Source organism: Crocuta crocuta, unplaced genomic scaffold, assembly GCF_008692635.1.
Source record: "Crocuta crocuta isolate KB4526 unplaced genomic scaffold, BGI_CrCroc_1.0 scaffold830, whole genome shotgun sequence".
Classification (NCBI taxonomy): domain Eukaryota; kingdom Metazoa; phylum Chordata; class Mammalia; order Carnivora; family Hyaenidae; genus Crocuta; species Crocuta crocuta.
The window spans coordinates 921150-933610 of record NW_027531513.1 but is presented as its reverse complement, the minus strand read 5'-3'; the positions used below and the strand labels follow the sequence as shown (position 1 = coordinate 933610).

At 35.9% G+C, this 12461-nt stretch overlaps 1 protein-coding gene across 1 annotated transcript in view; it reads left to right on the top strand.

The window, feature by feature from the left end:
- PSME4 (proteasome activator subunit 4) overlaps positions 1 to 12461 on the top strand; it is a 112749-nt gene that overhangs the window by 86077 nt on the left and 14211 nt on the right. Inside the window, exons 35-42 of the mRNA XM_077772383.1 lie at positions 283 to 352; positions 1368 to 1493; positions 2012 to 2164; positions 3751 to 3855; positions 4868 to 4959; positions 5707 to 5838; positions 6191 to 6399; positions 8253 to 8338. Of these exons, the coding sequence (XP_077628509.1) occupies positions 283 to 352; positions 1368 to 1493; positions 2012 to 2164; positions 3751 to 3855; positions 4868 to 4959; positions 5707 to 5838; positions 6191 to 6399; positions 8253 to 8338 (973 nt within the window). The remainder of the gene's footprint in view (positions 1 to 282; positions 353 to 1367; positions 1494 to 2011; positions 2165 to 3750; positions 3856 to 4867; positions 4960 to 5706; positions 5839 to 6190; positions 6400 to 8252; positions 8339 to 12461) is intronic.

Sequence of the window (12461 nt, the reverse complement as noted above, 5' to 3'; positions counted from 1 at the left end):
ATGTAAGGAGTTTGTTAATAGCCGTTCTAAATAATATTCTCACCAGTCAGTGCTACATATGCCTGAACCAGCCCAGAGAAATACTTAACTCGTCTCTTAGTGTCGACTTATGTCACACAGTGAGCAGATAAATTTTTAAGGCCAGAGTTGTTAGTGATGTACTTATATCCCCAAACTTAGCATCTCATTTAGAGTTCATTAAAAGTGCCTTCTCATACTTTCTGTCTGTGAAGCTATACTCTTTTTTTCTACATGTATTACAAATATCAACCCTTACTGTAGGAATATGGTTGTTTATGCTGGTGTGGAAGAGCAGCCTAAGCTGGGCAGAAGCAGGGAGGATTTGACAGAGGTAAGCATTCCATTTTCACTATGTGTAAACACTTACCCTGTTCACAAGCATCTTACTTTGTGTTTCTGATTTTTTTCAAACTGAGTTGAGTGTATTTCAGGATATCACTGGGTAAATACTGGTAAATGTGTACTCCCCATTCTGTTAGGGCCTGTTGGCAAGTCTTTGTATTTAAGATTACTCTCATGTTACTACTCCACTTTACCCTGGGTACTGCTTTATATAGTTACTGCATGTTTCTTGTATCAGTTCTGTGTGGTAAGAAGCTTCTTGAGGGCAAAGATAATGCCTGGCTTTTAGGTGGGTTTTTGTTTATTTGGCTTTTTTTTATTGCATATAAATGATGGGTACTCAGTAAATAGATGTTTGTAGATTTAAGTTAAAACCCCTTTGTTTTCATAAAGCTTATTTCTCCATCATTTTAAAAGTTTACTAAAGACTTTTAAGTTAGTGTCTTTCTCAATTAGGTTAATGATGTAGCTTGCTTTTTTTTTTTTTTTAATGTAAATTCTGTGCTCAATGTGGGGTTTGAACTCATGATCCTGAGATCAAGAGTCCCAGGCTCTACTGACTGAGCCAGACAGGTGCCCCTAGCTTTTATTTTCTAATTCAACAAAGTTTACCTTTTAACTTCTGATGTTTTAGAAATATGGAAATAATTTGTTGGGGTTTGGTTTATAGTTTGGAGGGTTTTCCTAAATCATACACCAGATGGCACAATACCTCTGTCCTTATTTCACAAGCAGTCTGATTATAGGTTTTATTTCCATTTGAGAAATGGAATTCAAACTTGAATGTCTAAAGGAAAACTTTGCAACTGTTACAGATTTAGCATTTCTAGCTGATGATGATATTTTGGTTGTAGAAAGCCTTTGTGAGAACTAAACACTCTTTAAAACAAAAATAATAGCTTAGTGTTGATAATTAAAAGTTTACAATTGAATTTTGACATTTCAGAATCTTGTTTTTAAATAGATCTTAAACCCTGATTGCTTATTTTTTTTTAACTTTATAGGCTGAACAGATTATATTTGATCATTTTTCTGATCCTAAATTTGTTGAACAGTTAATTACTTTTCTATCTTTAGAAGACAGAAAAGGAAAAGATAAGTTTAATCCTCGCCGTTTTTGCCTCTTTAAGGTAAATATGTTATTTAATATCCTTCTTCATAAAGCTTAGTGACTGTCAGTTTGTCAGTTCATAAGTTTTAAAGTCAAAGTTTGAGTCTGGCCATCTGCTGTCTTTATCTAAAGTGGCTCTAGAAGTTACCCCAGTCATATTGATCTTAGCTTAAAGTCTAGGAGTTTTTAAGAAAAAGAAGCCTTTTAATATTTATCTCTAATATTTGTAATTAGCAGTATAAGAAAAAACCCACCAGACTATATGCATTTAGTGTTCATTTGAGTTTTTTGAGGTGTGTGATGTTTTTAAGGTCTGAAAGGTTAGTAATTTTGATTTCATTCATTAAATTTTAAGAGGATATGTAAAGTAACACTTTTTACTTAAATTTACAGACATTGTTAAAGCATTTCTAAAGGGGAGAACACTTGGGGTTTTATAAGCACAGTAGTTATGTAAATAAACACAGGCATATTCTTATAATGGAGATGATAGTCATTTGAATACTGAAGAACTTTATTTTTTTGTTGTTTTTATAGGGCATATTCAGAAATTTTGATGATGCATTTCTGCCAGTTCTGAAGCCCCATTTAGAACGTTTGGTTGCAGACTCACATGAAAGCACCCAGCGATGTGTTGCAGAAATTATAGCTGGTTTAATCAGAGGTTCTAAGCATTGGACGTTTGAAAAGGTGATGTATTTGCATAGCACCTTCCCTGTTAAACCTATAATACTCACTTTTGTAGCAGTTCCCAACCTAGTAAATTCTAATACTTAAAACATGAAGTGTTCAAATTCCATATTGTTTTTGAGTATAGATCACAAATTAGTGGTGTATGGGCAACATTCATTACCTTTTGAAATTTGGATTATTTGCCAACATTAGGGGAAGAACCCTAAAAAATGATTTCCGTTTCTCTGGAAAAACAGGAAGATCCTGGAACTGGTTCTACATTACTGCATTGCCTCAATTGGCTAGTGTGCTGGGCATGGGCTGCTCCCTTCATGAGGCAGTCTCTCTCTTCTCATTAAATCCTTTCTCATAGGGATGCCTGGGTGGCTCAGTCATTTGAGTGTCCAGCTCGATTTCAGCTCAGATCATGGTCCCGGGTTTGTTGGATCAAGGCCCATGTTGGGCTCTGCACTGATAGCGTGAAGTCTGCTTGGGATTCTCTCTTTCTTTCTCTGCCTCTCCCCAGCTCATGTGTGCATATTTGCACACACATGCTCTCTCTCTCTAAATTAATACATAAACATTTTCTTAAAAATCCTTTCTCAGCCTTCTTGCTTGTCACTCGTGTAGTGTTCTAGGCAGTTTGAGTCTGACAGCCTTTTTCAAGTATCCCTCTTTTTAATTGAAAGATTCAGTTTTATATACTTACCCTAAGGTTAGTTTCTTACCAAGATTCACTAGACTGAAAATACCCAGAATGCCAAAATACAAGGCTGGCCACCATTTCCTCAAAGAAGAGATGCAGCTGCTGGTTTTGGCAGACTTAATTACACTTAAACATGTCACACATATCCTTGTCATCCTGTCTCTGTCATTTTTTACTTACCTCTTTTCTGAGCCCATCTCCTTTCCTTATGAGTTGTTTAAGATACAGCTTTCCTCTGCCCCCTCCCCGAAGCCTGATGCTGGAAATTTTATCCCAAGTCCTGCCTCCTCGTCCCGTATCGGTTCTTTTTTCTAAAGTGCAGAAAAGTAGGATCTCAGGTCCCACTTGATCTAATAAATCAGAATCTGCATTTTATCAAGATCTCTAGGTGATTTGTATTCTCAATAAACTGAGAAGCATCTATACACATGTGTTTGCAGTCTCTGTATCACTGAGCACTTTTAAAAGGCTATTTATAATAATCCAAAACTTGGAATTTAAAGATTATACTTCAGGCTAATACTAAATTGTATTAAAAAGTCATTGCTTCCATGTTAGAACTTAATCAAGTGACCTCGATAAGTATACAAAACTTAGAAAAATGACGGAGGTTTTGTTTCAGTGCAGTGTACTGTGTTACTCAAGATTTTTAAAAGAAAACTTTGCAGTAGTATGAGATATTATAAGGAACCATATAAGGCGTCTCCTCTTTTTGAATAATTCACTTTGATAAATGGGTACTTACGATGATAATATGGTGAAGTTATGTGGGTGTTCTAAGAAATAATTTAAATAAGTATCAGATCATATGTTTGTGTGTATTTCTAGGGAAAGATGGTTGATAAGAGATGTTCTGAGTATATCATTAACTTTGCTCCATGTGTTTTGTTTTGAGTAGGTGGAGAAACTTTGGGAGCTTCTTTGCCCTCTGCTTAGAACTGCACTGTCCAACATTACGGTAGAAACTTACAACGACTGGGGAACTTGTATAGCAACATCCTGTGTAAGTTCGGCTTCTTTTTGTGTCTAGCTGATCTGTTCAAATTGTTTCATACCCTCTCTTAAAACCTAAGTCATAAAGTTTTCTTTATGGTTTTGTCATCTAACATAGTTAAACATGGTTGTCTAGCCCTTTATATAAACCTTGAGTGATAATTCTTAAGTGGTTATTAATTACATCTTCTCTGTCATTGTAATGCATTCTTAGATTAAATGGCAAATCATATCATATATCTGGAAATGTAACTTACATATAGTTAAAGCCAGATGGGACAAGGTTATAGGTGTTATTTTCCACACTAAGTATGACCCTCACTTGCAAACTTTGATTTAAAGACAATTCATTTAGCTAACAATAGTTTTCTTACTATTAGTCTTCCTAACATGAGCTATATTTGGATTTGACTAACCTACGAGTTTTAGTTTGATTTTCTTCCCTTATGCTTGTATTTATTTAAAATACTTCTAAAATAAGACCCCAGGGGCACCTGGGTGGCTTAGTCATTAAGCATCCACCTATTGGTATCAGCCCAGGTCATGATCTCACAGTTCCTGGGTTTGAACCCTGCATCAGGCTCTGTGCTGACAGTATAGGGCCTGCTTGGGATTCTGTCTCTCTGCCCTTCCCCTGCTCATATGGATACTCTCTCTCAAATAAATAAACTTTAAAAAACATTTTTTTTAAGTAATAGGATCTGGGGCACGTGGGTGGCTTAGTTGGTTAAACATCTGACCTTGGCTCAGGTCATGATCACACGGTTCGTGGGTTTGAGCCCCACGTCAGGCTCTGTGCTGATAGCTAGCTCAGAGCCTAGAGCCTACTTCAGATTCTGTGTCTCCCTCTTTCTCTGACCCTCCCCTGCTCATGTGTTCTCTTTCTCTCTCAGAAATAAATTTTTTTAAAAAACGTAAATAAAAATTTAAAAATAAAATAAATAAATAAAGTAACAGGATCTGATAGGTATATGGAATTGTAGGACCTCTCTTTTTATTGTTATTTTACGTTTTCAACACAGGAAAGCAGAGATCCCCGGAAACTTCATTGGCTCTTTGAGCTACTGTTGGAATCACCATTGAGTGGTGAAGGAGGATCCTTTGTAGATGCATGGTAAATAAAAGAAAACTTACAAGGTTAACAAAAGATTTTGCAATAAAAGAGAACAGCTTTGCTCTTGTGTAAATGGAAGTGAACTGTCTATACTCCTAAAGGCTAGTGGTTGTAACTATTCTCTTCTGAGAGATGAATGATCCAGTTCAGTACAATTTATGATACTAAGTAGAGTTATTTCTCCAACTGGGAAGAAGAGGCAACCTGAGCAATTCAAACGAAATTTAGTTTCAGCCATCTCTGCAGTCAGATCTTTTCTATTGGGCTGCTTTTTTATGCCATGACAATACTAACTTCTTCATCACATCCTCTCCCTTTTCACTCTTGTTAGGAAAGAACAGAGTAATCCTTTCAAGGAAAAACATTCTTGATGGGATATAAGGAGCTGGAAATAATTAGTAGACTAGAGAAGGAAATCTAAGTTAATTCTGCTAAAAGAATAATAATGTGTTGCTATTACTATTTAATGGGGAAAATTCTGATGCTTAGAAATCCATTCGTATTCTCAAGTCAGTATTTCTTTTGATTATGTAGTTAGTAGCGGAGATGAAATGAGAATCCAGAGAATATGATGCGGTAAAAATAATAAAATCTAAATAAAGGTGCTATTTTGAATTGTCCATTTTATTATTTATTAGGTAAGAAAATGAAACCATTTGAAGTAGAATCTAAACTCCATTAGTCTATACTGTCATATGGAAAGGCAGGGTCAGGCTCTAACACAGCTCTCCTGTGCTTTCATTCTAGTCGACTCTATGTGCTGCAAGGTGGCCTTGCCCAGCAGGAGTGGAGAGTGCCGGAGCTGTTGCACAGACTACTGAAGTACTTGGAACCCAAACTCACCCAGGTTTACAAAAATGTCAGGGAAAGAATAGGGAGGTAGGTATTATTTTCTCTGTGGTATGGTATACTTCTTGAGTTCTTTTTTTGTTTAATTTTAGTGTCTAATAACACGCACTGGTTGTGTTATATTGAATTCCATGGGTACTCTTCCTCAAATTGTGTTGTATACTATGTGTGGGACACTAGACAGGAGGCCGTCATGTAAGGCAGGACAGCAGTGAGCTCGTAAGCCAGAGGCGAGCGTTTGACCGGTTCTCATTGCCTCCAGATTCTAGGCTGAGCACAAGAGACTCTCGCAGGAGTCAGCGTTCAAATATTTACTTTGGTTGAGTCATCGCTTTTGAATCTTAGTTTTATTGATAATGTGGGATTTCTTCTCATTTTACAGCGTGCTGACCTACATATTTATGATAGATGTTTCTTTGCCAAATACTGCGCCAACAGCATCCCCTCGAGTCCCTGAGTTTACTGCTCGAATTCTAGACAAACTGAAACCCCTCATGGATGTGGATGAAGAAATTCAGAACCATGTTATGGAAGAAAATGGAATTGGTGAAGAAGATGAACGAACTCAAGGCATTAAACTCTTAAAAACTAGTGAGTGGCTAAAATTAATAGAAACTCACTTAAAAATGGACAGTTTATTACCAAGAAGGAAAAAAAAACCCAGAACAAAACAGACATTTATTTAGATTATCCTTATGTTTCCCCACACACCCCCACCCCCTCCTTTTTTACTGTGGTAAAACGTACATAATATAAAATTTACAGTTTGGTGGCATCAAATACATTCATGTTGTTGAGCAAGCATTGCTTATGTCTGTCTCCATGACTTCATCTTGCAAAACTGAAGCCCTGTACCCAGTAATCTGTAAATTCTCATTCCTACCCTCCCTCTGCCCTGGCAGCCACCATTCACTCTCTCTCTTTGAGTTAGCCTATTCTAGGTAGTTCATAAATGGAATTACACAATATTTGTCTTTTTATGTCTGGTGATTTAACTTTGCATAGTGTTTTCAATATTCATTTATCTGTCAGTGGACACATAAGGCTGTTAATGCCTTTTGGCTACTATGAATAATGCTGCTGTGAGCAGTATTGTACACATATCTGTCTTGAATCCCTGTTTTCAATTCTTTGGGATATTGGAAGTGGAATCGCTGGACCATATGATAATTCTGTGTGTGACCTTTTCAAGAGCCACCAAGCTGTTTTCCTCGGGCTGCAACCTTTTTCTATGCCTACCACCAAGCACTGCAAGAGAGTTGCAGTTTTTTCATACTTATGCCAGTGCTTGTTTTCTGTTTTTTTGTGACTTAAAACTATCCATATGAGTGTGAAAAAGATAACCCCGTGGTTTTTATGTGTGTTTTCCTAATGATCAGTGTTTAAGCATCTTTTGATTTGCTTATTTACCTTTCTTTTTTAATCTTCAGAAAAATGTCTCTTCAAGTCCTTTGCCCAAGTCCTTTGTTATTAATTTTGTTATTGAGTTGTAGATCTTTATATATTCTGGATATCAGCCCTTTATCTGATATGATTTGCAAATATTTTCTCAGTGGATTGTCTTTTCACTCTTAATAGTATCCTTTGATATATAAAAGTTTTTAATTTTGATGAAGTCTAATTTATCTATTTTTCCTTTTGTTGCCTTTGTTTTTGGTATCATATCCAAGAAATCATTGCCAATCCAATGTCATGAAGTTTTTCCCTTAAATTTTTTAAAGAATTTTATACTTTTAGTTCTAAAGTTGAGATCTTTAATCCACTCTAATTTTTGTATACAGTGTAAAGTGAGGGTCAGTTTCATTCTTTAGCTCATGGATTCCCAGTTTCCTGGCACCATTTGTTGAAAAGACTATCATTTCTTCATTGAACATAGCACTCTTACTGAAAATTAGCCTTATGTGTGAGGGCTTATTTTTACTCTCTAGTTTATTCCATTGGTTTGTAAGTCTGTCCTTATGTCTGCGCCACAGTGTTTTGAATGCTGCAGTTAGTAGTAAGTTTTGAAATCTGGAAGTATGAATCATCCAACTTTGTTGTTTTTCAAAATTGTCTTGGGTATTGAAGGTGTCTTGTAATTTTTATATTTAAAAATTTTTCAAGCATTTTAAGTATAAACAACTAACTTAGTTATCACTTTTACTACATTAAGATTAATGAAGGCTAGTTTTAATCTGTAGTAGGCGTTGGTGTTTAGTAGGTTGTTAACAATTTTGCTAATTCATTTTTTGAGAGTGGCTTCAGTATCCTACCTAGTTGGTTGATACCTGTTATTGTGGTTCCTGTCATCATGCTGGAAGTAACATGGAGTTTCTCTTAGCATTGAAGAGTCAGTTACCAGAGTTATTAGAGTGGCTCTCTGACACGAGCACTACAATATTATTCTACTTTTTGCTTCCTAACTGTGTAGCAGAGACTGATTCTGTGTGTGTGTTTTCAAATAGTATTGAAATGGCTGATGGCTAGTGCAGGAAGATCCTTTTCTACAGCAGTCACAGAACAACTTCAGCTTCTACCTTTGTTTTTTAAGGTAAGTTTATGGCTGAAATTAAGAAAGCATCCCCTCTGTTAATTAACTGGAATCTAAATAAAACCTTGGAAAGGAGGGAGGTGGGAAAGAATGCATCTCCTTCTGACCATCACAGGGAATTTATATTTATCATCTGATGGCTCATAGTTTTATAGATATGTAGGACTTGGTTGGATCTCTAAGAAGTAGAATAGCTGCAGGGAAATCTTGAGGCGATGGTAGTTTAATACTAGTTGAAATCATCTTTTCAGTATTAGGTAAGCCTGGGATCTTGACAGATGCATGAAAAGTTCACAAACATAACACTGTTTCACTGATAACCAATTTCCAAGTAATAGTTTAGGAAAATACTGATAACTTAAAAAAAAAGCCATTTTTTGAAATGTAGCTATTTCTGATTTTTTATTCAGTATATAATAAATCTGAGGTTTTATTATATATTATACTTACATATACAGTATATTGTATTTATTTTACAGTGTTCAGTGGTTCAATAGAACTATAATAGCTTCTAACAAATATCTGCCAGAAATAACTTGTTTCTGGTAATCCTATAAAGACATGGAAGTTGAATTTGAATTTCTAATGAAATCATTAGAAAACTGTGTTGTATGAATTGCTTGTGACAGGCCTGACATTTCACATGCATCTACAGATCCTAAAGTTGAGAGTCTGCTTTAGGCCATCGTGGTGAATGGGGTCTGGGGTACAAAGACACTATATATTACACAGAAGAACAGTCACTTCACAGGCAGATCAGCTTTGTAGAGTGAAGATAAAGAACGGAGTCCAAAAGCAAGTTGTTGCTTATTAAACTGTGAGAGGCACTCAGAAATAGTTGGAAATGAGATCAGAAATTCTGTTTTGGACATCATTCAGATGTTTCTTAGACTCTAAATGAAGTATTATATATCTTATCCCATAAAAAGCAGTTATGTATCAATTTTTTAAAAACCTTGAAATCTATATCAAAGCGAAAGTTTTGATTATTTGCCTGTTTTAGTTGAAAGAGTCTCCATCTTGCTGAAGGTTAAAGGAAGAGGATTTCCAACCAGGAATAGTTAACACAGCACTGGTTTTAGACTCAAAAAGAAAGAAAGAAAAGATCTACTTTAAAATTGTGTTTGTGACAGGTGCAATTTTCTGATCTTGCACAAGCTACTGATCTTGTAAGACTGTTTCCTTATATATAAAATGAGGGATAATATTAGTATCCCTCACAGAGTTGTTGCAAGGATGAAGTGAGATCATGCCTGCAAAGCAGAGCGCACAATGTCAAATACTTGTATATATTGTAATTATTGTATATTGTTACTAGTCTTTAACTGCATTTTATTTTTTTTAAGGTTTACTTATTGTTAGAGAGAGAGAGAGAGAGAGAGAGAGAGAGAGAATCTGAAGCAGGCTCCAGGCTCTGAGCTGTCTGCACAGAGCCCAGTGCTTTGAGTTCAAACTAACTCACAGACTGTGAGGTCATGACCTAAGCTGAAATCAGATATTTAACCAACCAAGCCACCCAGGTGCCCGAACTGCATTTTAGTGAGTTCAGATGACCATCAGGGAGGAAGAGAGCACATGTTGTATCCTGTTTCAGACTTCACTAAGTGCTCATCAAAACTTCCCACTGTAGAATAGTTTCACATATACCAAACTTAGAGAAAAATTTACAGATGTTGTTATAACTGGTCCAAAATTACATGCCATTAGGGTGCCTGGGTGGCTCAGTCGGAAATTTATAGATCACTTAGAAATATCTAGGCAGTTCACTCCCTGGGGACCTAGGTAACAGAATTTAACAGCCTCCTCAAGATGCTGTCTCCTTGAATTTCTGTCTCCAAGATTTCGGATGTCTAGAAAAAGTCTCATCAGCCAAGCTTCCATCTCTTGCTACACTTTGGCTAAGCTATACGATCCCTTGATTTACAGACCTACCAGAATGACAGAAAAAGATGCTTTTCCAAAGTTAATCAAAATGCAGTTGTCAGCAGGAGGGATTAATAAATTGGCAAGGAAATGCAAATTTATGCTACAAGTAGACCATAAAATACCCTTCTTCCTTCATGTCTTAAGGAAACCCAGATCACTCTACGTCAGTCTGTTCTGTAGTATGACCAGAAAGCAAAAGATAATAATTAGCAGTACCTGAAAAAAGCCCCTACATTTCACGGGCATAGGCTTTTTCCCCCAAACTTTATTTTGAAATAATAATAATGCACGGGAAGTTACAAAGATAGTTCAAAGAGGCTTCATGTACTCTTCATTCAATTTTCTCTAGTAGTTACAATTTTTAAAACTGCAGTGCATTCTCAAAATCAGAAAATTTGAAATGAGTACAACATGTGTATAAATCTATGTTATACCCCCTTCAGTGCCAGGTGAACATTCCCAAACTTGAAGGTTGACTGAATCTTCCTGTTTCTGTAACTACACATATGGCAGTTAGAACATTATGACAGTGTACGCATGTGTTCTTTTAAAAGTCCTATCTAGAAAGAAAAATAATGCTTTAAGGAAATATTAAAGTTGAAAACTATAAAGTTAAAGTGAGTTGGTATGATTCAGGCAAAGTCACCTATAGAGTTGTTGCTGATAAAGAAATGTAAACATGATTTTTTGAGATGAACTAAAGAAAGTACTCTTGGGGAGACTGGCTGGCCCAGTTTGTAGAGCCTCTGACTCTTGATCTTGGGGTCATGAGTTCGAGCCACATACTGGGTGCAGAGTTAAACAAATATATAAATACTTTTTTTAAAAGCGTTGGAGGGGGAATACTCTTCCAAACTTAGAGGATTTATTTGTAACTGAAAAGGTTTTCATTCCACAAACAGGATGTTGCTAATAGATAAAATCACTGCAAAGTAAAATATCTAAGAGATTTAGGGGTGCCTGCCTGGTTCAGTCCAAGGAGCATGTGACTCTTGATCTCGAGGTTGTGTGTTCTACTCCACATTGAGGGTAGAGATTACTTAAATAAAAACTCGAAAAACTATAAGAGATTTTTGTCTCACTGGCCTATAGAAGTAGTCTATCCCAAATGAGTTGTTATTCTATGCTAGTAGTAATGGTTAATTTGCTGCTTTGGAACATGATATTCTTTATAGTGAAGTTTATCCATTGAACTTTAGGATTTTACTGGTTTTAGTAGAACATTTTAACCTGTTCTCAACATGAGAACATTATGTCCTAATTTTATTCATAAAATACATTTGTTTGGGTTTTTTTTCATAAATGGTAGGAAGAGACACTACTGATTCAATAGGTGAGTGAGTCACCTTAAATTTTCCTGGCGGTCATGGTAGGCCCAGCAGCAAATGAAGCTCTTCTTTTTTATACTATAGTTCAACTAACAGACTCTAAACCACCTCATGTTTAGTGGAGATGAGCTAAATGACAAAGGAAAACAACTCCGTCTACATGGCCTGGAGATTGGGACTGTTGGGTATCTGTAGTAATTTTTATCCTGGAGTTGATTGTTTGGTGTGTATCTTTTTATACCTTTTTGAGCACACCTATGCCATGCACCACACTGATGTGTGCATGGAATTGTTGTACAAAAGCCAGAACTAGTTGATTTTGCAAATTGATAACGACCATCTTTTCACATAACTACCTCTCTCTTTAATGACTACTGTATTATCGTTTAATCAATTTTCTATGGATGGTCACTGGTTATTCCCAGCTTTTGGCTGTTAAAAACAGTGCTAACAGTCTTTTACAAATATGGGTATATTTGTAGGATAATTACTGTGGATGAAATGGCTGCATAAGAGGTCTATTTGTATTTGTAGTTTTAGTAGATCCTGCCCTCCAAAGAGCCTGTCTTATCTCATTCCCACAAACTCTGATGTTTCTTAAAACTTTTGATGGTTAAATAAAAATTATTGTTCTTGGGGTGCCTGGCTGACTCAGTATAGCAAGCAACTCTTAATCTCAGGGTTGTAAGTTCAAATCCTACTTGGGACATGGATCCTACTTTAAATAAATAGATAATTAAAAACAAAAATAAATAAAATGAAAATAAAATCATTGTACTTCTTTAGTGAGACTGCCTACTTGTACATTGGCTCATTTTATTTATCTGCCAGCTATCTGTATTTTGCCAATTTTCTTTTGTGTTATAAAG